General features: G+C 38.2%; 1 protein-coding gene across 2 annotated transcripts in view; it reads right to left on the reverse strand.

Moving 5' to 3' along the window:
- The window catches only part of med13a (mediator complex subunit 13a), a 205,552-nt gene extending 189,837 nt beyond the window's left edge, over positions 1-15,715 (reverse strand). The window contains exon 1 of one of the 2 annotated variants that reach the window (XM_062048448.1): positions 15,097-15,715. In XM_062048448.1, coding sequence (XP_061904432.1) covers positions 15,097-15,162 — 66 coding nt within the window. In that variant the 5' untranslated portion in view covers positions 15,163-15,715. The remainder of the gene's footprint in view (positions 1-15,096) is intronic. The other variant, XM_062048447.1, reaches the window with a different exon arrangement.
- Between the last annotated feature and the right edge of the window lie 11,201 nt (positions 15,716-26,916).

Consider the following 26,916-nt stretch of genomic DNA (forward strand, 5'->3'; position numbering starts at 1 on the left):
TTTGACATTACTACCGACAATAACGTCAAACTTTACGCCGTGTGCGCCTTCTAACCTCTGTTTGGACATCTGTGTGTGTGAAGTGTGCATGTTCTTCTTTAGGTACTCAAGCTTCCTCCCACACTCCAAAAATATGCATGTTAGGGTTAGAGCTGGGCGATATGGCTGAAAACTGTATCACAATTTAAGTTTTTTATATTGGTTGATATCAACAATTATTTATATTTTAGAAAATATGGACCAGGAAATCACTATTATATTATATTATATTATACGGTTATATTAAATGTTAAAATGTTTATTTCAAACGTAACCTTCCTCTGATTATGATCCCCTCAGCTATTAAGGCAGAAAGGAAAGGAAATGTCAACACAACCATGGAAAACAATCAGTTTAAAAAAATGTATAAAATCTCAATAAGGAATATGGAAGAAATGCTTAGTAAAATATAACAAAATTGGGTAAAGTGTGAAAATGTAAACATAGACAAACCAGATTTTTTTTTTGTTACTATTGTCTAAGTATGGAAATAAATGTATGTTATACAGCAATTCATATTTAAATACTATTTCACTAACTTGTTATTTGAAAGTAGCATTTTTTCTATATTTTGTTATTTATTTCATTTATACAGTCCTGCACTTAAGTTCCTACCTATTGTTTCCGAACATCTGAAAGAGGGAATAGACGGTTTAAAAGAAATATATATATATATATATATATTGCTGGCCATAAGACGTAACTTCACTTTTTGTCCATATAGATAAAAATAGAAGTTCATGTATGAGATCTAGGGCTGCCAATTTTGGCCAAAGTAATAATTAAGATTGTTGTTATCATTATTGAAATCATGATTACTGATTGTTAGGTAAAGCAGTGTTGGGGTATGAACGTAATACCATCATGTCATTTGTAATGTCTACTAAAAAGACTGTAGATAAATGTCCATATATCTAAAGACAAATATATATTTTTTTAAATTCTTAATTAATATCAACTTGATGCCTTTATCTCTATTTTTACATTTGATTGAGGGAGTTTTTTGTAAAATATGTATTTAAGTTATGTACATGTAGATGCTGTATTGGGACAGATCCATTAAGAGTTTGAGCAGAAATATGTCATATAGGAATTAACTATGCACAATAAAACATTAACAAAATGCTGTGTCATATGAATGGTTTTTGAAGTAATACCTTTGTGACATAAAAAAAACACAAGTAATGTAAAAAAAAAATGGTGTTACTTTTTGATATCAAAATAAAACACAAAGCAGTTTGGCTAAAGAAGATAAAGTCAAATAAACTAGCTTTGTTTTTCTACGCCTCCTACCAGCACAACAGTTTGGCCAACAAAAATAAAGAGGAGTTACTCCTCTCACATTGGTGGAGCTACACCTAACATCCACTGTAATGATACCAAGCACATTAGCGTATATAGTCGATACTACTATGATTACGTCAATAATTTTTGGCATCACATCTTCTTTCGTTTAAAAAAAAAATGTATGTTATGTTTATAAACTCAGGAAATATGTCCCTGTACACATGAGGACTTTGAATATGACCAATGTATGGTCATGTAACGACTTGGTATCAGATTGATACCCAAATGTGTGGTGTCATCCAAAACTAATGTAAAGTATAAAACAACAGAAGAATAAGTGATTATTACATTTAATAGAGTGTAGATAGAATATGCTAAAAGAGAAATTAAGAAATATATTAACAGTAAATGAACAAGTAGATTAATAATTCATTTTCTACCACTTGTCCTGAATAATTTTGACAAAATAATAGAATGGAAAATGACACAATATTTTACTGCATATGTCAGCAGCTAAATTAGGAGCCTTTGCTTACTTACTAATAAAAGACAAGTTGTCTTGTATGTTCACTATTTTATTTAAGGACAAACTTGCAATAAGAAACATATGTTTAATGTACCGTAAGGTTTTTTTGTTAAAATAAAGCCAATAATACAATATTTTGTATGAGTTTGAGTTTGAGTTTGATTCGAACATGCAAGCATACAACATGATACATCACAATTTCCAGTTTCTTTTCAACATGTTTGAAAAGGAGTAGGAAGAAGCAGAGCTTATTTAATCCTACCTCTTTTTCTTTACATAACAGTTGCAAAACTTTTTGTTCACTTCCTGTTCACAATTTTTTCACAATAAACTCCATATGTAATCACAATAAAAATAAATAAATAAATAATAGTAAGAATTTAATAATAATAATTGGTGAAGAAAGTCATATTTCATATGATGAGATAAGTAAGATTACTTTAAGAATGAATGAATGGATGGATGAAATAAATTGAGAATGTTTGTCATGGTTCTTCTTCTTTGTACTTTGTAAATACTTTAAGTTTGAAGAGTTTCTTGAAGTGTATCATATTAGTACATTGTTTGATTGCTTTGCTTAATCCATTCCATAATTTAATTCCACATACTGATATACTGAAGGTCTTAAGTGTTGTACGTGCAAACAAATGTTTTAAATTACGTTTTTCTCTAAGATTATATTTCTCCTCTTTTTTTGAGAAGAATTGTTGTATATTCTTGGGTAGCAGGTTATAGTTTGCTTTGTGCATAATTTTAGCTGTTTGCAAATTCACTATGTCGTGGAATTTCAGTATTTTTGATTCATTAAATAAAGGGTTTGTATGTTCTCTATATCCAACATTATGTATTATTCTAACTGATCTTTTTTGTAACACCGTTAATGAATGAAGTGTACTTTTGTAATTATTTCCCCATATTTCTACACAGTAGCTCAGATATGGTAACACTAGTGAGCAGTAGAGAATATGAAGGGATTTTTGGTCTAGAACATGTTTTGCTTTATTCATTATTGACGTGTTTCTTGCAACTTTGTTGTATATTTTTTACGTGAGATTTCCAGTTCAATTTATCATCAATCATTATACCTAGAAATTTGGTTTCGTTTACTCTTTCAATTTCTATTCCGTCTATTTGTATTTGTGTTTGACTTTCTCTTCTACTGTTACTAAATAGCATTATTTTAGTTTTACTAAGATTCAACGATAGTCTGTTTTTGTCAAACCATCTTTTTAATTTGTTAATTTCTTCTGTTATTATTTGTATTATCTCCTGTGTGTTCTCTCCTGAACAAAACGCTGTTGTATCATCCGCAAATAATACTAACTTTGAATCTTTTGTAACTTTACAAATGTCATTTATATAGAGATTGAATAATTTAGGTCCTAATATTGATCCCTGAGGTACACCACAGGATATATTTAGCGTTGTAGACATGTGTTCGCCTAGCTTCACGTATTGTTTCCTGTTCGTTAGATAACTTCTTATCCAGTTTAAGACTAACCCTCTGATGCCATATCGTTCTAGTTTTTTGAATAAAATATTGTGATTAATTGTGTCAAATGCTTTAGTTGGATCCATAAAAACCGCTGCCGCACATTTTTTACTATCTATTGCATTGGTAATTTCTTCTGTAATTTCAATTAAAGCCATTGAAGTTGAAACATTAGCTCTGTATCCATATTGGTTCTCTTCGAGTATTCTATTTTTATTTATGAAACTTTCTAATCTGTTATTGAACAGTTTTTCAATGATTTTAGAAAATTGTGGAAGTAGAGAAACAGGTCTATAATTTGTAAATTGATGTTTGTCTCCAGTCTTATAAATTGGTGCAACTTTAGCTATTTTTATTTTGTTTGGAAATGTACCTGTTTGAAATGATAGGTTACTAATATACATTAATGGTCCTGAGATCTCTTCAATAACCTTTTTTATCGTTTCCATATCAATTCCGTTACAATCAGTTGAAGTCTTAGATTTACATTTGTTCACGATTGTAACTATTTCCTCCTGTGTCACATTACTGAGGAACATGGAGTTGGGATTTCGCTCTATGGTATCATTATAGTCCTCAATTGGAACTGGGTCTGGAATCCTTTCTTCCAATTTTGGTCCAAAATTTACAAAATAATTATTGAAGCTTTCAACTACTTCCTTTATGTTGTCATTTTTTTTATTTTCATCTAAGAAGTATTGAGGGTAGTCCCTCTTAGTTCCATTTTTAAAAATGCTATTGAGGATGCCCCATGTTGCTCTCATATTATTTTTGTTCCTGTCCCATAATTCACTGTAATATTCTTTTCTACATGATCGTAGTATGTCTGTTAACTTGTTTTTATACTTTTTGTACTTAATTTCTGCCTCTATAGTTCTTTGTTCTAGAAATTTTTGTGGTGCCCTTTATTTAGAAAAGTACCGAAAAGTATGGAAATAATTTTGGTATTGGTACCAAAATATTGGTATCGGGACAACACTATTGTCTAGTATGTTCACTATTTTATTTAAGGATAAAATTGTTCTTGGATTGCAATTAAAAACATATGTTTCATGTATCGTAGATTTTTTGTTAAAATAAAGCCAATAATGCCATTTTTTGTGGTCCCCTCTATTTAGAAAAGTACCGAAAAGTATCGAAATACATTTTGGTACCGGTACCAAAATATTGGTATCGGGACAACCCTACTACCAAGTGTTAAACCTTTCCTGCTGTTCATCTCCCAGACCATAGTCGAGGAGCACAGGGGTGACGGTCCCTCCAGAGCCGATGCTTTTGTCGGGGGTAACACCCTCCACGTTACCCGCCAATGTCGGGTAAAGTGAATGACAACTGTACTGTAATGCATTTGGGTCGACAATTTTGTCGCTTTATTCTTATTTCTGCAGGACACAACCAGAAACATTCGCCACTCTAATGCTGCTGCATGCTACCGCTCGCTCTCCTCACTCTTCCACTCACTCACCCAACACACTGCCATTCTTAAAAAGGAGCACACACACATACGCTACTCTCATGACATCACTGTGGTTGCGCAGTCTTTCTGTGAATTCTCTGCATGGAGTGAGAAGAGAAACTGTAATATCTTGATATATCAACTCAATAACAAAAACCTGTCCTTAGTTTTGTTGGTTTTAATGCAGACGGTGCGGCAACATCCTGACACTTCCAATGTGTGGGTTTAATGAGTATTAGGGCTGGCTGATATGGACCAAAACTGATATTGTGAATACTGATATCTTTAAAACAAAAAAAAACGTGCAAAGTGCTTAAGGTTGCCTCAGTGTTTCACGGCTAGATAACCAGTGTTGAGAGCACTCAGATTATTTTTTTTGTAAGTAGTAACGTTATGTGTTGTTTAATAAGTAAGTCATTACTGTGTCAAAGCAATTTTCATTCATTTTGCTTATATCGTCACACGGGATAGATGGAGCTTCTACTCGCTCACTGCGGTGAAAGCCGGTGGCTGTTAAGTTTAAAACTACTTTTTAGCCACCCAGCCGCAACACTACAGTACCTTTGTTCACATAGGCTATATAGGTTGAGGCACTTTTAAAACAGAGATGTAGATAAATATTTGACACACCGAGCAGCAGAGAGGAGCTATAGTTAGCATCTGTGCTAAGTCGCTAACAGAAGTGAACAACATAAACAGGTGAGATTAGTGATAAAGTCGCTACAAGAAAAGATATAGGTTCTAAAGCAAATTTGTCTATGCGTAAATAAAGATGTAGTCACTCACCAATTGCCAAATGCAGTCGCTGACCAAAGAATTGCATAACTCTAGAGTCGAGAATTCACCACCGCGCCGACATATTTTTTTTAAAAAAGGTTGGATGCGTGTCATCAGAGAAGCCATGGAAGGCGCTAACCAGCAGCCATCAGGAGCAAGGGTGAAGTGTCTTGCCAAGGACACAACGGACGTGACTAGGATGGTAGAAGGTGGGGATTGAACCCCAGTAACCAGCAACCCTCCGATTGCTGGCACGGCCACTCTACCAACTTCGCAACGGCGTTTGGTCATTTAACGTGAAAAAATTATATTGATATTACGATATTTTCTTAATTCATATCGTGTTTAAAGATTTATCGCCCAGCCCTAATACCGATATATCGCACAGCATAGAGTGAGGAGCTTCCGAAACTACTCTGTGTAGTGTTCAATAGCTTATACACTTCTGCCATGTAGTGTCTCAAATCGTCAACTACTTTCAAATCTACTTTAATTATTTGATTACCTTAGCCGCACTTATCCTACCGGGCTACCAGACACCCTCTACACTGATAAATAGCACCCTTGGTAAATTGGAAATTGTTTTACTGTATTTGTTGTCAGTCTTAAATAAGTCATAAAAAGAGAATGTATATTGTGATATAGTTTTCAGCCATATCGCTCAGCCCTAGTCTATCGCGATATATATTAATATCGGTTAATGCCCCAGCCCTACTTTACACAGCTATGGAATCTACGTTTTCTCTACAAATGGCTATTTTCCTGCTGTATTGGTTAGGTGGGAATTTAAAGGCAAATCCACTGAATATAGATAGGGAAGGAATATTTCAGTAGTGACACATACTTAAGGGCTGCAAACCCTGACTTTGCCAGCTGCTCACCTTCCCTCTGGCCACTTTGGTGCACAGCTAAGTGGGGAACTGTGTGTTCAAACAGCTGCCTTCCTGCCTTTCAAGATGAGACGATCAACAGGCAAAGCTGCCCAAATCGTGTCACCTCTAGCCTAAGCCTCCTCTGTAGTCTCCCTTGGTTAACAAGCGTGAATCAGACCAATGTTCGCTTGCATTTTAACTTAAGAATAGAACCAGTAATTAATGTCATAAAATTACACGTTGCCTATCAAGAGATAAGCATTTGTTTTGATTTTTAATTGTTTTTTTTGTGGCTTGCAACACCAAAAGAAATAATGTGTGTGTGAATGGGTGAATGTGGAAATACTGTCAAAGCGCTTTGAGTACCTTGAAGGTAGAAAAGCGCTATACAAGTATAACCCATTTATCATTTATATTATGTTTGTCTATCTGTGTTGGCCCTGCGATGAGGTGGCGACTTGTCCAGGGTGTACCCCGCCTACCGCCCGAATGCAGCTGAGATAGGCTCCAGCAAGCCCCGCGAACCCAAAAGGGACAAGCGGTAGAAAATGGATGGATGGATTATTGAGATCAGTTTGCACGATATCTTTGTTCAAAAAGCATTATTTTTCTCAGGGCATTTATTTAATCGCAACTGGACTCTTCAGATTGTTTTAGCGGTAGCCCTCAAAACCCCCAGTTTGTCAAAAAGGTTGGAAGACTTTACACTGCTCATCAGAGCAGGCTTCATTAATCAATGCTCACAGTCTGAGAGGAGGGTGCTGGATCCGAGCTATTAATCCTTCAAGGTGGGGAGGGGGACATGACCCAAATATGTCACAGCATGCTTAACAAGAATGTTTTCACTCTAAAACGGCTATGGTTAAGATACAATAGAGTGAGGTCTTAATGTTTGGGGCATGTGCTACCTTAGGCCATGTCCACACAAACACAGATACTTAATAAACGCATACTTATCTCTGCTTTTAGGCCTCTTGTCCACATGCAGACGCATACTTTTGTCTTTCAAAACGCAGACTTTTACAAACGCTGGCCAAAGTGTAGAGTTCCAAAACTCTCCGCTCAGCGTATGTATGTACACAGCACAAACGTAGACTTGTGATGACGTCACGGTTGTGCGCTGTCATTTCTAAGCTCAACAACACTGCCTTGCTGGCTTTAAACACACTATAAGAGGACTTAATGTATGTTTGAACGTAAACATGCTGCTTTTTTCACTCAACATTAATTTAAAAAACCCATACAAATGGGCTTTGCGACACTCCCGCCCGCGCTAATGACAGTCAGCTGTTTTAGATACGATCGCTGTCAAACCGCCAACTGATGGGACAACTTTGACAAGCAAGACTTTTTCTCTGTGTCATAAGAAAGGTGCAACATTATCTTATGTTTTCAGTCCTTGTTTAACGACAAATCATGAAGTTAACTTACGTGTCTTGCTTCTATTTTTGTAGATGGAGCCGGGCACACGTGTAAAAAGCGACCAAGCAACCAAAAAAACATGATTTAGCGTCCTCCTTGTAGTGTGTACTGATGTTCAAGACAATATGTACTTCATTACACATGTCCTATATCACTATATCCATCATTAAATGCTTTATAATTCCACAAAGGTTTTGCAGCGGTACGCGCACGTTCGTGCGCTTTATATAGGCCCTTAAACATGCAAAATGGTTTCCTTGGCTCGTTAGTGCGTGCTGATCTGAGAAGTAATGTACACTTCACTGCACATGTAATAGAAACCCCGTTTCCATATGAGTTGGGAAATTGTGTTAGATGTAAATATAAACGGAACACAATGATTTGCAAATCCTTTTCAACCCATATTCAATTGAATGCACTACAAAGACAAGATATTTGATGTTCAAACTCATAAACTTTATTTTTTTTTTGCAAATAATAATTAACTTAGAATTTCATGGCTGCAACATGTGCCAAAGTAGTTGGGAAAGCGCATGTTCACCACTGTGTTACATGACCTTTCCTTTTAACAACACTCAGTAAACGTTTGGGAACTGAGGAGACACATTTTTTAAGCTTCTCAGGTGGAATTCTTTCCCATTCTTGCTTGATGTACAGCTTAAGTTGTTCAACAGTCCGAAGTCTCCGTTGTGCTATTTTAGGCTTCATAATGCGCCACACATTTTCAATGGGAGACAGGTCTGGACTACAGGCAGGCCAGTCTAGTACCCGCACTCTTTTACTATAAAGCCACATTGATGTAACACGTGGCTTAGCATTGTCTTGCTGAAATAAGCAGGGGCGTCCATGGTAACGTTGCTTGGATGGTAACATATGTTGCTCCAAAACCTGTATATACCTTTCAGCATTAATGGCGCATTCACAGATGTGTAAGTTACCCATGTCTTGGACACTAATACACCCCCATACCATCACAGATGCTGGCTTTTCAACTTTGCCCCTATAACAATCCGGATGGTTCTTTTCCTCTTTGGTCCGGAGGACACAACGTCCACAGTTTCCAAAAACAATTTGAAATGTGGACTTGTCAGACCACAGAACACTTTTCCACTTTGTATCAGTCCATCTTAGATGAGCTCAGGCCCAGCGAAGCCGACGGCCATTCTGGGTGTTGTTGATAAACGGTTTTCGCCTTGCATAGGAGAGTTTTAACTTGCACTTACAGATGTAGGTTACTGACAGTGGGTTTCTGAAGTGTTCCTGAGCCCATGTGGTGATATCCTTTACACAGGGATGTCACTTGTTGATGCAGTACAGCCTGAGGGATCAAAGGTCATGGGCTTAGCTGCTTTTGTGCAGTGATTTCTCCAGATTCTCTGAACCCTTTGATGATATTACGGACCGTAGATGGTGAAATCCCTAAATTCCTTGCAATAGCTGGTTGAGAAAGGTTTTTCTTAAACTGTTCAACAATTTGCTCACGCATTTGTTGACAAAGTGGTGACCCTCACCCCATCCTTGTTTGTGAATGACTGAGCATTTTATGGAATCTACTTTTATACCCAATCATGGCACCCACCTGTTCCCAATTTGCCTGTTCACCTGTGGGATGTTCCAAATAAGTGTTTGATGAGCATTCCTCAACTTTATCAGTATTTATTGCCACCTTTCCCAACTTCTTTGTCACGTGTTGCTGGCATCAAATTCTAAAGTTAATGATTATTTGCAAAAAAAAAAAGTTTATCAGTTTGAACATCAAATATGTTGTCTTTGTAGCATATTCAACTGAATATGGGTTGAAAATTATTTGCAAAGCATTGTATTCCGTTTATATTTAATAATAATAATAATAATAATACCTGGGATTTATATAGCGCTTTTCTAAGTACCCAAAGTCGCTTTACATGTTAAAAACCCATCATTCATTCACACCTGGTGGTGGTAAGCTACTTTCGTAGCCTCAGCTGCCCTGGGGTAGACTGACGGAAGCGTGGCTGCCAATTTGCGCCTACGGCCCCTCCGACCACCACCTATCATTCATTCAACATTCATTCACCGGTGTGAGTGGCACCGGGGGCAAGGGTGAAGTGTCCTGCCCAAGGACACAACGGCATGGTAAGAGGCGGGGAGCGAACCTGCAACCCTCAGGTTTCTGACACGGGTGCTCTACCCACTATGCCATGCCGCCCCATTTACATCTAACACAATTTCCCAACTCATATGGAAACGGGGTTTGTAGTTTATTTACGAGTTAGAATGCATTAAAAAAATGCATCTATCGTCATGTCTTTCATAATGATTGTGAAAGATACGCAAAATTCTAAAAAAAAGTGCAGTTCCCCTTTAGGATCGCTGTGCAACAACCTAATTTTAATATCAGTATCAGCCGCCAAGAGGTAACTATACATTCCAAAAATAACAGCTGTGTTGTATAACCTCCCAGTATATAAAACAAAAAAACAATATTGTTCTTAATATTCTCTCAACATGATGATGGTGTGACGTTACCGTGTCATTTGTATTGAAAAATGCTAATAAAAAGAATAAAATAGGCAGTAGTACCTAAACTTATGAGCTGAATTGGTTCTATGACCGAGTTTGTAACTTAAAGGTGTCATATCATGATTTTTTTCCTACATTTCAAACAACTCCTTGTGGTCTAAATAACATGTTATTATGGTTCTTTGGTGACAAAATTGCATAGATTTTGTTTTACAGACCTATTTTCAAACTTGCCAGTCTGAAAATGCTGGGAACACACCAACATGTACCAGGTCATGACCTTAAATGTATGTATGATCATCTCACGCCTGCATTCCAGGCTAATTACAGTCTCTTTATTAGCTTCATAACCAGACTTCCTTCAGCTTTGCTTTCACGCTGGAAATGAGAAAAATCTCACCAAATCCTTTTTTTTTCCTGAAGTGATCAGGACCATGATTGTGGCAGTTAATGATGCCCGACGTTCACGCCATGTTTTGGACTTATTAAAGACAAAACTAAACTTAAGCACATAGTCTTGTATTCAGCCATGTAAATAAGCTATTCAGAGTCCAGCGAGACCCACAATTTAAGCCCTATTGGTTCTTTGGCAACCCTATTTCAAACAGAGGTTTCACTGTCAATGAATGTGTTGTCTGATCAACAAGCAGAACGTGCCTCTTTCCCTTCTAACAGGTCAAAAATCACATACAGTCACACAATGCTTCTTATTCTACAAACAGCAAGGTGAGCTGACCCGCCGAGTTGATCACAAAAAGGCTGCTTTGCAAGTACCGTTATCCAGCCCTATTAAAAGTATTCACTCAAGAGGAGGGAAAAAACCCACAATGTGTACGCATTATTTCACCATGAAACCACAAACAGAGTGTGTTCTGTGAATGAGTCATGAAAGTAGCGGTGTTATGCTTAGTCTCAGCCTACAGGAAAACTTCAGCCAGACAGGCATCTGCCTGCACCTGGCTTGTCCACTGTATCCTGTGCTGCCTTTAAGTGCGGTCATAAACATTGTTATTATGAGTGCAGTGCACACCCAACAGAATAAAACTGGGAGAGTGGGATTTCTTCCCCTTCTGGGGGTGGACATTTTGGAAGTGATGTCAATTTGTGGTAAAAGACTACACTGTTTTCTGCACGACATTGCTTGTTAAATTCATTATATACTACAATTATTTACTTTGTAAAATGAAAAAATGTCATGTCATTTGTCTAAGATTACAGCTTTCAATCACACGTGAAGGTTGCATGCAGCTCATTTACAAGCAAATCTTTAAGGCTGCAGACAAATCAATTAGTTGCAAAAACAAACAGATACAGATCTTTATTATGATCCGACCAGACAGCAATTTGCCATAGATTATGCACTTTACAGCCAAGGAGCACTTGCCAGCTATTTAGGATAATGTCGACTGACAACATGGTGCCACAACTTAAAACAAGAGATGAGGGGGCTAGATATGGAGAGACAGATAAACACGTTGGATGCCAAAGACAACTCTCAGTAGCGTTTAGTAGTCAAAAGTGGAGCTGGGAAGAGTTGCAAACTACATTGTCTATAAATACATGCCAGTGATTACATAATCAGCCCGGGGCCTCTGCGTCTTATTTGGTGTGAATACTCAAGAATCTGGAGGAGATTAAGGCTATGTCTACACTACGCCGGATAACCCCATGAACAAATAATTATTTAGCCTAAGCCCCGTTTCAGTCACACTAAACCAGCGTTTAAGGTTCCCCTCCTCGGACACATTTTTACATGGTGCGCCGTGTATTTCTTTGTATGGACTCATTGATCGTTTACAAACTGAGTTTGGAGAGGAAGTGATGCCAGAAAGACCGCGCCCGACACCGGAAGTGTTTTCAGAAAGAACGCGCCACAGCCAGCTTCATAATAAAGCGGTTTCGTAACTCGGAGCTAACCACTGGAAATATGGAGACGAGTCATCCCGACATGCTGTGTTTCTCATTCTTCTACATGTACAGACACTTGTGGAAGTGACACATGAATACTATTACTATTTGGGATACAACACTTCTCAGACGGCAAAAGAACTTTGGAATGTCGAGGTCAGCTGTGATTCTACTTACCGAAAAACGTTGTCCATTAGTCGAAGGAGAGTCAACGAGAATGCGGGCTCCCGGGAATGTGATAAAAAAATGTAGCATGTGCTTCGTATTACCTGGCCGTCGAGTGAAGACTACAGAAAAAGGCGAATGCTTTTGGACTGGCAAAGCAAGCCGTATCAGTTATTGTCCGCCATGTATGTCGCGGACTCAACAATTAGGTCCAGAGTATATAAAGTCACCAAAAACGAATGGCCAATGAAGGTGAAGGCAAAAGAGTGAGGAGAGTCCTGACCAGATATCTAGATCCCGAGATTGATTGTTGTAAAATGTTCTTTGTCACATTGTGTACTTTTACGTGTTTATTAAAGATTTGATTAATTTATGATGGCTCAGGTGTGATTCACTACAATAGGGCCCCACAGCACACTGGATTCCGGTTAATTGAAATACCACAACTAGGGCTGGGCGATATATCGATATACTCGATATATCGCGGGTTTGTCTCTGTGCGATGTAGAAAATGACTATCGTGATATTCGAGTATACGTTCTCTCGCAGTTGCTTTTAGCTGCGAGCATTACACTGCATGCGTTTCCCACTCTTTCTTGTCTCTTGTTCTCACAGAGACTTAAAACAAGCGCACCTTCTTACATAAGTGCAACGTCACACGCTCCCGCGGAGCAGACAGGTAGCGACATGGTAACTTTAGCTGTGATGCTAACGGTGCGGGTGGTAATAAGAGAGAGAGAAGGTGTGAATCTGTTCACAAATAAAGGAAGAATTAATTCCCAAGAAAAACAGCACAGGGTCCATCGTCTGGCGGTGGTTTGGCTTCAAGCGGGAAGATGTTGAACAATTATGTGGCAAAAGCGTTGCTACAAAAAGTAGCACCACTGCTAATGTAGCATCATTTGAAAAGTCACCCGCTAGAGAATAAGGAGTGCTTGCAGGTCAACATCTCCGTTCGGTGCCACACCAACAATATGCCGAAGCAACCATTTCTAGATCAACACCGTATGAAAAAAATAGTCAACAACAGAAGCAGATAACGTCTGCAGTAACCTACCACATAGCGAAGGACATACACCATTTGATTTCCTATTATGCAGCTCTTTTTTATTTGACACTTATTGAAATATATTGTGTGACATCATGCACAAAAGTGCACATTATTTGTTTTAAACTATTGTAGTTGCGTTCTGTACAAAAAGTGCACTTTAATTTAGTGTTGTTTTGATATGTCATCTTCGTGACATCATGCACAAAAGTGCACTAATAGCTTGTTTTAAAATGTATCTGACAATCTTGCACTTTCTGTTTTGGAAATGACATGAATGTTTGTGCCACTGCTTAATAACTGTTTAATAAATACAGTTTTGGTAAAGTGACTTAGTTGTGATTTCCCTCTCTGCATGAAAGTTTAAAATGAGCATATATTAATGCAGTATGAACAAGAATGTTTTAATGTAGACACATAGAATCATCATACTGCTGTGATTATATGCATCAAGTGTTCATTCAAAGCTAAGGCAAAATATTGAGATATATATCGTGTATCGTGACATGGCCTAAAAATATCGAGATATTAATAAAAGGCCATATCGCCCAGCCCTAACCACAACACTGGATATTGTTCAGATAAGTTAAATTTAAGAACTTGCACACAATGCGCTGTATGACATGCGCATTTTCGCGTTGCGCCGGTGGACGGACAGGGGAGGGGGTCTTAAACGGTGGCATTGTTGTGTGTGGACATGGATAAGGTTAGGTGGGATTTACCCTGGATAACCTTAGTGTAAACAGGGCCTAAGGCTGCAGACAAATCAATTAGTTGCAAAAACAAACAGATACAGATTTTTATTATGATCGACCAGACAGCAATTTGCCATAGATTATGCACTTCACAGCTATTTAGAATAATGTCGACTGACAACACGGTGCCACAACTTAAAACAAGAGATGAGGGGGCTCGATATGGAGAGACAGATAAACACGTTGAATGCCAAATGTGTTAGGTAGTCAAAAGAAGTGCTGGGAAGAGTTGCAAACTACATTGTTTGTACTGTCTATAAATACATGCCAGTGATTACATAATCAGCCTGGGGCCTCTGCGTCCTATTTGGTGTGGATATTCGAGAATCTGGAAGAGATTAAGCCACTGACAAACATCATGACACTCTGCTTCAATTAATAACCAACAGTGACACTAAAAGCAATCGCCTTGCAGGTTTCTGGTTAAAGCGATGAGCTCAGCAAGTTTGACAGGCGCTCCTGCAACAGTCCAAAATCAGGCTTGTTCTTACTTGAACTTGTTGTCGGAGACAGCACTAACACAACGAGTTCACAACTACAAACATGGAAATAAGGTGAAACTTGGACAAAATGTGTTTAAACACCATGCTCGTAAACACTTTTTGGCATGTTTACTTTGGAAAGTAAACAGAAACATGACACGCTCCAGTGCGCGAATGGGAACAGAGAGAGTATTGGAGTGAATATGGCAGCAAGACACATGGAGGTGTTTACTAAATGTGACATTGTTTATGTTAGGTGACGTCAGCCTGGCTAAGATGACATCAAGTGATGCATCGGAGGCTAACGTTAGCTTAGCCGCGGTTCGGCTAGTTAAAAATGGCTGCTTTAGTTTTAAATCTCTTACCAGACAGAAAAGATTGGAATGGCAATCCTCCAAACTGGCTCCGTTTGGTACAAAACAAGAACTCATCCTTCTTCACTCCGAGGTCCAACTCTCCATCTTGTCACTTCCCGGGAGGCGATTTTGATTTGTTGTTGTTTTTTTTATTCCAATAAGCTTAATCAGCGAGTAATATTTGTTTTTATGACATACGGCTGGAGGATAGTTAATTCAACAACTATCTGCTAGAGGAGTTCCTCCTCTAGGATTAAAAAAAAAGGAATAAATACTTTGTTCTTTTGGTTGACATCCGAAAAAAATCAGCCAAGTTCAATCAATTTCCAGGAGGTGATAACTGTTGACAAAACAAAACAAAAAAAAGCAACTCTCCCCTCCCCCTTGGCTCTAAAGCGGTCTTTGCTTAAAACAAATATTCCGTCTTACTCCTCCACGGCAAAATCCATTGAAGAAGCGATATTTATTCTCCAAAAGCCTGAGAAAATGGCATCACCCTCAACCCTCCCGGTGATGTCGATCATGATTTCTGTGTTGGTTTCCATTTGAATTCATGGACTCCTTTCTTTAATGGCGGCCACAGGGACAACTCTGCCTTCCACAGCCGATTGGCTCGTTCGTGGTCAAACATTTGTCAAGCTTGCCATATCAACTTAAAAAATGCGCTTACACTTCCGGTTATAATGCTTTCTAGTGTTGTTGTCCCTGCTTATTGCCTGGTGCACTGAAAGTCCTGCATGAAAATTACATTATTCGATACAATTCAAAACTTTAGGACAATGTTCAGATTATATCTATGTGTTTATGGCTTTTCTGGAAATGTTTTATTTTGAAAGTCTCAAAAGGATTTTTCGTTTCCAGTAAGACAACCTTAACAGTGTCATGGTCATGAGCGTTTTTAACAACACGGGGACTGGTAGGTGTTGCCACTGGGCCAGCACAGGTGGCGCCACTGAGCAACGATTAGGAAAATATGTCATATTTTCCTAATCGTTATCAAATCCTCTAAAGTTTGCTCTCTTAAACAGTGCGCCACCTAGTGCATATGATATTTGCACTTGTCGTTGAAATGTGCACCAAAAATGCATGGATAATAAGTTAATTCACAAAGGAATTCATACAAACAGAAACTGCATGGGTATACAGTATAATAATTCAAAATATACTGTACATTTAGTGAACAATTGAGTCACAATGATTTTATGTTAAAATGTCAGTGTTTTTGATTGATTGATTGAAAGTTTTATTAGTAGATTGTACAGTTCAGTACATATTCCATACAATTGACCACTAAATGGTAACACCCGATTAAGTTTTTCAACTTGTTTAAGTCAGGGTCCACGTTAACAAATTTATGGTAAATGAGTGTAATTCCTTGCCTGATAATAAATAACACTTAAGCTGTATTAATTACAATCATTTATTTTTTTTATTTAATTTAGGCTCTTACACATAATCGGTGCCATTTGCAGCCTTTTGAATGATACTATTTTGAATAATAAAACCGTATAAAAAACTTTAATAGGCAAAATGTCCTTCACACCAATCTGATTGCATATTTATGACATACAATTTAAAAGATTCATTTTAACTACTTTGAACACTGGATACATAACATGTGTTGTCTGTTACCAATTCCTAACAGTTTCCTTCCTGTAAAGTCTAACTATTTAAATCCTTCATAAATGCTATATTTTTAGATACTCCTTATACCAACTGTACTTTAACGTTTCTTTATGTTAAAAAAACAAACACTTTAGTTGTGTTTGTGTTTTCACTCAGTCCTATGCATACACAAATAATCAAATGAGGTCATATAAAGTGATAGTTATTAATTAGACGTGATTCACATAATTTGCTGAATATAATACATTTTTCAATAAGGTTCAAGATGTTTATCAGCATTCTTCTTCATTTTACTTTTCAAACACTTTGAACAGTTTATTAAACTGGATCATACTAGCACATTGTTTATTAACCCATTCCATAATTTAATTTCACCTACTGATATGCTAAAGGTTTTAAGTGTTGTACGTGCATACAAAGGTTTGATTGATGGATGGATGTATTGATAAGGTTATGTCTCCTCTTTTGTGAAAAAAAAAAAAGAAGTGCATTATCGTTTGCTTTGCGCATAATTGTAGTTGTTTGCAAATGCACTAAATCATTGAATTTCAGTTTCAAAGTGTATTTGTATCACCCTTAATCACAAGTGCCTCAAAAGGCTTCACTAACCACGACCTCTGCTGATGTTAACCCACATTCGGGCAAGGAAAAACTCCAAAAGCCTGAAATGTGAAAAAGAAGAAACCTTGGAAAGTTAGGACCACCTTCTTGGGTGACCGGTTGCAATAGATGCCAAGTGGGTACAGTTATTGAATCATTACATTCATGATAATGTGAGAGTCCAGTCCATCCAAAGCCAACAGACAGTCGTAGGAGGTCTTCTTCCATGTAGACAAGTCAACAACGTAGAGATGTCACCATCTTATGCATAGAAGAGTGGTCCATCCCTGGGGTCATGACTTGGAACAGCTAAATATGTTTGACAAAGAATAAAGACAGCTTTAAAACAATTAGAAGCACACAGATAGAAAGATAGTACTTAGCTTTTACAAAGCAGACCTTTTCCGGACTTAACGTCACTCACCGGAAACCATACAAACTCTTATAATATTCACTACACCAATTATACTTTGTTTACTGCAGAATGTTTGTGATGACAAGCAAAAAAAAAAACCTTAGAGAGGCAAAAAAGTTTTTCTCTTTACACCCACAAAACATACGAAAAAAGAAGAAAAACCGTGGCCCTAAAACAAGGTACGGACTATAACGTGAGTTACCTGTATCGTTGCACCTCTAAGAAACACAATAGATATGAACAAATTGACAGTTGTCAGCTGTTAGCATATATTACCTCGATCAAACATGGTGGGAATGTTTGATACAAGATATTGCAGTAGTAAACAGTAGGAATGCGGTACTCAGTTTAATCCTGCATGGGACAATCCTCTTAAAAATAGTGATATTAATCGAGATAGAATGATATGAAAAAATTAATTGTGATCATTTTTTTGCCATTACGCCCAGCCCTAGGGCTATGTACATCAAAATCAATATTTTTGATTCAATAAATAAAGGGTTTGAATGTTCTCTGTATCCAACATGATGTATTATTCTAACTGACCTCTTTTGTAACACCGCTATTAATTGAAGCATACGTTTGTAGTTATTTCCCTATATTTCTACACAATAACTCAGATATGGTAGCACGAGCGAGCAGTTAGAGAATATGGAAATATTTTTGGTCCAGAATATATCTAGCTTTCATCATTATAAGTATTTCTTGCAACCTTATGTTGAATATTTTTTTATATAAGATGTCCAGTACATTTTATTATCTATTTGGTATTCCCTCCAAACAAAATTGATTTTTTTTTATTCTGTCAATGTTTACACTGCCTATTTGTGTTTGTGTTTGAATTTCTCTTCTGCTGTTACCAAATAGCATTGTTTCAGTTTTACTGAGATTTAAAGATAGTCTGTTTTTGTCAATCTCTTTAATTTGTTAATTTCTTCTGTTATATTTGAATTAGCGTCTGCGTGTTCTCTTCAGAACAAAACACACAGCAAATATTACTAACTTTAAGTCTTTTGATACTTTTCAGATGTCGTTTATATAGACATTGATCATTGTGTAAATCGTAAATAAAAACAGAATACAATGATATGCAAATCCTTTTTAACCTACATTCAATTGAATAGACTGCAAAGACAAGGCACTACATGTTCGAACTGATAAACTTTGTTACTTTTTGCAAATATTAGCTCATTTGGAATTTGATGCTGGCAACATGTTTCAAAAAAGCTTGCACAAGTGGCAGAAAAGACTGAGAAAGATGAGGAATGCTCATCAAACACTTATTTGGAACATCACTCAGGTGAACAGTCTATTTGGGAACAGGTGGGTGCCATGATTGGGTATAAAAGCAGCTTCCATGAAATGCTCAGTCATTCACAAACAAGGATGGGGCGAGGGTCACCACTTTGTGAACAAATGCATGAGCAAATTGTCGAAAAGTTTAAGAACAACATTTCTAAGAAAATCTGGAGAAATCACTGCACGTAAGCAGCAAGCCCGAAAACCAACATTAAATGCCAGTGACCTTGGATTCTCAGAAAACCGACATCATTGTGTAAAGGATATCACCACATGGACTCACTGTCAGTAACCACAGTTTGTTGCTACATCTGTAATTGCAAGTTAAACTCTACTATGCAAATAATAGCGAAAGCCATTTATCAACAACACCCAGAAACGCCACCGGCTTTGCTGGGCCCAAACTCATCTAAGATGGGCTGATGAAAAGTGGAAAAGTGTTCTGTGGTCTGATGAGTCCACATTTCCAAATTGTTTTTGGAAACTGTGGACGGTGTGTCCTCCGGAAAAGAACCATCCAGACTGTTATAGGCGCAAAGTTCAAAAGCCAGCATCTGTGATGGTACGGGGGTGTATTAGTGCCCAAGCAGGGCTGGCCCGTGGCATAGGCCGTATAGGCAAATGCTAAGGGCGCCGTCCATCAGGGGGCGCCACGCCAGTGCCACAAATGTTGGAGAGAAAAGAAAAAAAAAGTTGGTACTATTATTTCTAAATACATAAAATAATCCCACGTTGATTAAAATGCAAAGTAAAGCCTATTTAATAGAAATATTATTTGTTACACCATTACGCCCCCCCCCTCCCCCCGCACGGTGCGCCCCCTCCCTTCCCGTATCATTCATGACTCTTTTTGGACGTCACCACATCAAAAAATCAACACAAGATGTCAAAACGGCCAAAACTGTCAGGTGCCCAGGGAAGAAAAAATAGAAAAGAAGAGGAGGAGAAACGAGAAAAAGACAGAGGTAGCAGGTAGGTAACGTTAGCCTACATGAAATTATTTGTCTGTTACAGAATGTGATAGTAACCTGGCTTTTTAGCATTAAGCTAATGTTACATGATTCGGCAATTGCTAATCAATAAATAGCTAGTTCTTTTTTAACGTTTGGGTTAATATTGTGGAGGGGGCTAAATTGTTATGGAAAATAATCATGTAATGTTAGGTAATTACAGTACTCCCTGGTGTACAGTAATTTGTAAGTCATTCTAGTTAATGCAATATTAAAAAGCACAAATAGAGAACTCTGTAGGGTCCCCTTTTTTTGTAATATAGTTGTTAAAGTCATACTGGTTTGATATCTTGTTTTGTGCAGTGCCTTATTTATATTGTATTTTTAATTTATTTTATGCAACTTGTTGACACGTTTTATTTTGTGTTTATGTATGTAAAAAATATTGTATTTCATATATTCATTTTTTGTATTCATTTATTTATCCATTTTTTAAAAATCTTGTTAACTATTCTGATTGTTAATTTGCTTTCTTTAAGTAAAAAAAAAAAAAGGTCCAAGACAAAGCTATTCGGTTTCTTGTGAGTATATACCAGGGGTCGGCAACCCGCGGCTCCGGAGCCGCATGCGGCTCCTTGACCACTCTGATGCGGCTCAGCTACATACATGCCGACCCCCCCGATTTTCCCAGGAGTCTTATGGATCTCAGTGTCTCTCATAGATTACTCCCAGGGAAAAAAATAATCCTATTTACACTCTAATTACTAAATAAAGGGCGTGCCCTAAATGCACTGCAGTAATTGTCCTCTATAGCAATTACATACAGCATGCCAGTCCAGCCACATGTTGCATGTCGTTATTACTTACACACACAGGAGACAGCAAAGCATACTTACTCATCAGCCACACAGCTTACACTGACGGTAGCCGTATCAAACAACTTTAACATTGTTACGTTACAAATATGCGCCACACTGTGAACCCACACCAAAAAAGAATGAAAAACACGTTTCTGGAGAACATCCCACCGTAACACAACATAAACACAACACAACCATTACCCAGAATCCCATGCAGCCCTAACTCTTCCGGTCTACATTATACACCCCCGCTACCACCAAATCCCCCCACACATCAACCCCCCCCCCCCCCCCCCCCTCTCCGTGCGTTGGTTGAGCGGAAGAGTTAGGGCTGCATGGGATTCTGGGTATTGGTACCGTCAGTGTAAGATGTGTGGCTGCTGAGTTAGTACGCCTTGCTGTCACTTACGTGAGCAAGCTGAAATTGCATTCTACGTGTGGTCGAGCAGGTACACTGTTAGGGCAGACTGTAGAGGGCGCCAAATGCAGTGTCATCACGCTCTGATATTCGGGAGTCTCCCGGGTAAAATGAGAGGGTTGGCAAGTATGACGCTATCAAGCGCCATTCATTCAAAACTCGCGGGCTGCAATAACATCAAATGTGCGTGCCGGTGCGTGTGTCGGAGACCCCTGGTTAACATAGCACAAAGCATTTAAGCTTTGTATGCGGTGTTTTTCATTTTAAATTTTTTTTTTGTGGCTCCCATTACTTTCTTTAATTTGTGAAACTTGCCAAAATGGCTCTTTGAGTGGTAAAGGTTGCCGACCCCTGGTATATACACTTCACTGCCGATGTGGGGGGGCGCCACCTAAAATCTTGCCTAGGGCGCCAGATTGGTTAGGGCCGGGCCTGTGACCAAGGCATGGGTAATTTACACATCTGTGAAGGCACCATTAATGCTGAAAGGTACATACAGGTTTTGGAGCAACATATGTTGCCATCCAAGCAATGTCTTTTTCATGGACGCCCCTGCTTATTTCAACAAGACAATGCCAAGCCACATTTTGCATGTGTTACAACAGCGTGGCTTCATAGTAAACGATTGTGGTTACTAGACTGGCCTGCCTGTAGTCCAGACCTGTCTCCCATTGAAAATGTGTGGCGCATTATGAAGCGTAAAATACCACAACGGAGACCCCCGGACTGTTGAACAACTTAAGCTGTACATCAAACAAGAATAAAAAATAATTCCACCTGAAAGCTTTAAAAATTGGTCTCCTCAGTTCCCAAACGTTTACTGAGTGTTGTTAAAAGGAAAGGCCATGTAACACAGTGATAAAAATGACCCTGTGCCAATTTTTTTGCAACGTGTTGCTGCCATTACATTCTAAGTTAATGATTATTTGCAAAAAAAATATACGTTTCTCAGTTCGAAAATTAAATATCTTGTCTTTGCAGTCTATTCAACTGAATATAAGTTGAAAAGGATTTGCAAATCATTGTATTCTGTTTTTATTTACAATTTACACAACGTGCCAACTTTACTGGTTTTGGGTTTTGTATATTGTCTATTTGTATTCGTGTTTGACTTTCTCTCCTACTGGTATGAGTGTTGCCAACTTTCCAGTACAAAAAGTAGCCATTGACTGTTCTATAAGTCAATCAATCAATCAGTCAATCAATCAATCAATCAATCAATCAATCAATCAATCAATCAATCAATCAATCAATCAATCAATCAATCAAAGTTTATCCATAAAGCCCTTAATCACAAATGCCTCAAAGGGCTGCACAAACCACAACGACACTACAATGGGACAATGAGAAACCTTGGAAGAGACAGCAGATGTAGATTAGTGGAAATAGTCGCCAAGAGGATTTGGATAGTCGCCAGATTTAGCGACAAAGTCGCCAAGTTGGCAACACTGAATGTTACCGAATAGCATCAAAAACAAAGTTACAACAAAGTAGACGACTTATTGATAAATAATATATATTAATAACTTGCTGAAAATGTTTACATTTGTGTTTTCTACATCACTTTTATCCTGTGCACCTTGCACCTGTCAATCACAGAGCTGACACAGAGAGTCTGCGTCTGGATTCCCACACTTTCATTCTTACACTGAGCATCGTGACAACATACTGTAAATGTGTTCACGCTGAAAAGTAAGGTAAAATGGGGTACACTGTCAGTTCCAGGATGTTGTACTCAACACAACCTACATAATGAGTGTGCAGTGATGGACCCCAAACTCACTCAATTGTTGCCATCTTTGCTACGTTGCAGAAGGGTAGGGACTAACCTGTATGGTTGCAATTCACACGCTGACTTTCCACTACAAAAGTATAAATATTGGATACATGATTAAAATAATTAATTCCTACTTCAACAGGATATTTGAAGTGCAAACTATTGTTTGGGAGGTGAGAGGCAACACACAACAAGGAAAAACAGACATTTCACCAAAACAAACAAACAAACAAACCCACGTTGCATATATAGCAACACCTACATTGTTTAGAATGGAAGTCATTTCCCAGGTAACACCTAACGTTAACGTAACGTTCCCTTATGGTTCTCTTTTGGTTATGCAAGATGAGAATGTTCTAAGAACGTTCTTAGAACATATCCAAAAAAAATAAAGTTTTTGATATGTTCTAAGAACGTTCTAAGAACGTTCTTAGAACATATCAAAAAAATAAAGTTTTTGATATGTTCTAAGAACGTTCTAAAGAACGGTCTTAGAACATATTAAAAAATATGTATTTTTTTTAATATGTTCTAAGAACGTTCTTAGAACGTTCTCATCTATATACCAAATATAATTTGCCTGCAATGGAAACAGCAACTGTTAGGCTTTTATAAGTGGGTTTTTTTCGCAAATTTACTTTTTATACAGTATGTTGTAACGTTTCCCTAACTTTCTGCGAAAGTGTTGTGTTTTGTGAACAATCTGACGCCGACTGAGTCAAGGCTGCACGCACAGTAGGTGGCGGTAATGCACACACAAGGTTGCTTGCCAACCGCCATAAAAATCAGAAGAAGAAGAAGAAGAAGAAGGAGAAGAAGACTGCACGCATGCACAATTGAAGCTGCTCCGTGAGACAAAGAAGGACGAAGGCTAACTACTTCCAGAATCCCGATTTTAAAGCAATTTGGTGCGCCATCCATTTATCACAAGTAAGTATAGAAAGAGTGAAATACGAAGCACGTTTTTGTATAACAATTTCCAACCTACATGATTAATTTCAGACCATTTTACGGTTTTAGCGTTGTGTATAAATGCGCGCCGGCGCTAACTAGCATACATCTCTCGTGCAGGTTGGCTGTTATAAAGTTTCCAAACTGACCAAAGACCAACGAATGACTTCTGAAGAAGGGTGGATTTATTTGTAGTTTAGTTAAACAATTATTTGCCCTGTCAGTGATATGGTTTGAATGCTGCCTGAACGTTCCGAATTTGGCAGACACGGTGAGGACAATGCTGAGGAAAATTGCCACAAACAAAGTCCTGGAGCAGCTTGGCCTCCGTGGAAAGTCAGGAAAAGTGGCGTTTGAGGACTTGCCCCTTTACAGAATAATAAATAGTAAGTGTTAATAATAGGTTTGCATCTTTGAACATATGTTGCATGTATGCTCACAAGGTCGATCTAGCTGTTATTATTACAGTATTTATTCTAAAGGGAATTCTAAATTGTGCTGGTGATTGCAGAGGCATGCAGGGTGTTTACAAGCAGATGACCACAGCTGAAGTGGATTGTGAGCTTGGAGAGGTCCTGAAACTGGCCACTTTTCGAAAGGAAGGTTCAAAATTTGAGGTACGGAGAAGATAAGATATCCCAATTTTGAATTCCCATTTTATTGAAGTTCCACTGCATGTCTTTTGAATTTGCAATTATAACTACTTGCAGGAGAAGAGGAGGAATTAAGAGGGAGGACAAAAAAGGAAAAAGAAACAAGCAAAAGAACAGAGTGAGATGAGAGGTAAATGATAAAGTAATTATGCCAATGTTTTAATGTTATAGTTCCGTGTGTGCGATAATAGGGCAACCCATTTTCCTTGTTTTTTTTTTTTTTATAGAATAAACACAATATGAAGAAGTTTCAACAGAGGGCTTATAAGCGTGGATGGGCTGCCACAACTAGGCATTTGAAGAAGCAATGCCGACAGTCAACTTTAGAATTAGAGAGTGATGATAGCGAGCAAGAGAATGACACGACATCAACTCCAGAAACAGTGACAAAGTACATGGATGCTGTGTGCAGACTAAGAATAACTGACTAACTGTATCAAGATTCATAAATAACTATTTGATGCAGTATTGAAATGGTAATATTATCTGATTGTTTTCCAGATGGCTCCTTCTTTTGTGGTCGTTGAGTTCCTTGGTGAACATTCAGTCGCTGTTGTCCCAACCAAATGGACAGAAGATGATGGAAAGGTTATTACTTTTTCTGAAAAGTACTGTGCATAGGCATAATATTGTAGCTTATTATTATTATGTCATTCATCATGATTATTTTATCTTCAGAATACCTTCTGCTATTGGCCAAGGCCAAATCCTACCCACTCCAGAATCCGGAAAGCTGTGATTCCTGACAAACAATTCTGGGAGAGGCTGCCAATTCGGGTTTTCAGGAAAACATTGACTGGCAAGGGAATATTGTCTAAGTCATATCATGTATATTTTAAACAACATAAGTTAAATTCATCTTGAGTCATCGGCATACTTTGAAATTTTGCAGAAGACTTTGACAAGGCCCTTCAATACGAAAAACAAGCTAAAATGTTTTCGAGCCCAGAAGAAGTCTTAACCAAACGGAGCCACATCACCCCTGAACGCTATAGAAACGATGAGGAAGATGTGTTTGATGCTGACGGTATAGTCACTTTTCAAAGACTGTTTACTTACAATACTCAAATACTACTTAGTGGTGCATACATTTTTTTGTCTTCGTTGGTTTAGATGAAGAGGAAATTCGGCCAAAAAAGAAGTGCAGAAAAGAGAAAACACAGATCTTCGTCCAGGCACCCCCACTGCCAGAGCTCCCAACCTTTAACTTTCCAATCTCCAGCGAGTACCAGACCACTTCAGCCAGTACCAGCCAATACCAGACCACTCCATGGCATCCAGGCCGACCTCACAGCCCAGCGAGAAGCAGCACTTCCAGGCTCAGTCCAGACAGGAATGCATCCAGCTCAAGCCATTACCAGACCGCTCAAGCCAGTACCAGACCACTCCAGGCAGTATGAGTCAGTACCAGACCGTCCCAAGAAGCAGCAGGAATGCCCTTGACAGTGAACATTAGTTGGCTATTTAACTGTTGATAGGTGGTGTTAAACAGGCTGTTGCAACGGGCAGTAATACGAATTACCTCTTTGACTTTTGTTGTCTTTGCAGTTTTCCAGTTGAACATGAAAGTTCAAAATATACTTGAGAACCAGGGAGAAATTATGCGCATGCTGAGAGGGCTGGCAGCACAGTCTGTGGGGCCAGAATCTGTGGATGTTCAAGATCTCATTGATCAGCCTTTCGAGACTCTTGAGCAGCTGAAGGCCTTCTGTGAACGGCTCGACACTGATCTTCTGCTCAGAAAGCAGCTGGTAATTAGTTTTAATTCCCCACTGCAAAAATATCTTGCTCAGTTATCAAAAAACAATTTCTAATCAAGTACAATATTGTTGTTTATTTATTTGTATAGGTGAAAGCTCTTACTGCTCTTGGTGGGCAGAATTTGGCAGACACGGTGAGGACAATGCTGAGGAAAATTGCCTCAAACAAAGTCCTGGAGCAGCTTGGCCTCCGTGGAAAGTCAGGAAAAGTGGCGTTTGAGGACTTGCCCCTTTACAGAATAATAAATAGTAAGTGTTAATAATAGGTTTGCATCTTTGAGCATATGTTGCATGTATGCTCACAAGGTCGATCTAGCTGTTATTATTACAGTATTTATTCTAAAGGGAATTCTAAATTGTGCTGGTGATTGCAGAGGCATGCAGGGGTGTTTACAAGCAGACGACCACAGCTGAAGTGGATTGTGAGCTTGGAGAGGTCCTGAAACTGGCCACTTTTCGAAAGGGAGGTTCAAAATTTGAGGTACGGAGAAGATAAGATATCCCAATTTTGAATTCCATT

Source organism: Entelurus aequoreus, linkage group LG05, assembly GCF_033978785.1.
Source record: "Entelurus aequoreus isolate RoL-2023_Sb linkage group LG05, RoL_Eaeq_v1.1, whole genome shotgun sequence".
In the NCBI taxonomy this organism is placed as follows: domain Eukaryota; kingdom Metazoa; phylum Chordata; class Actinopteri; order Syngnathiformes; family Syngnathidae; genus Entelurus; species Entelurus aequoreus.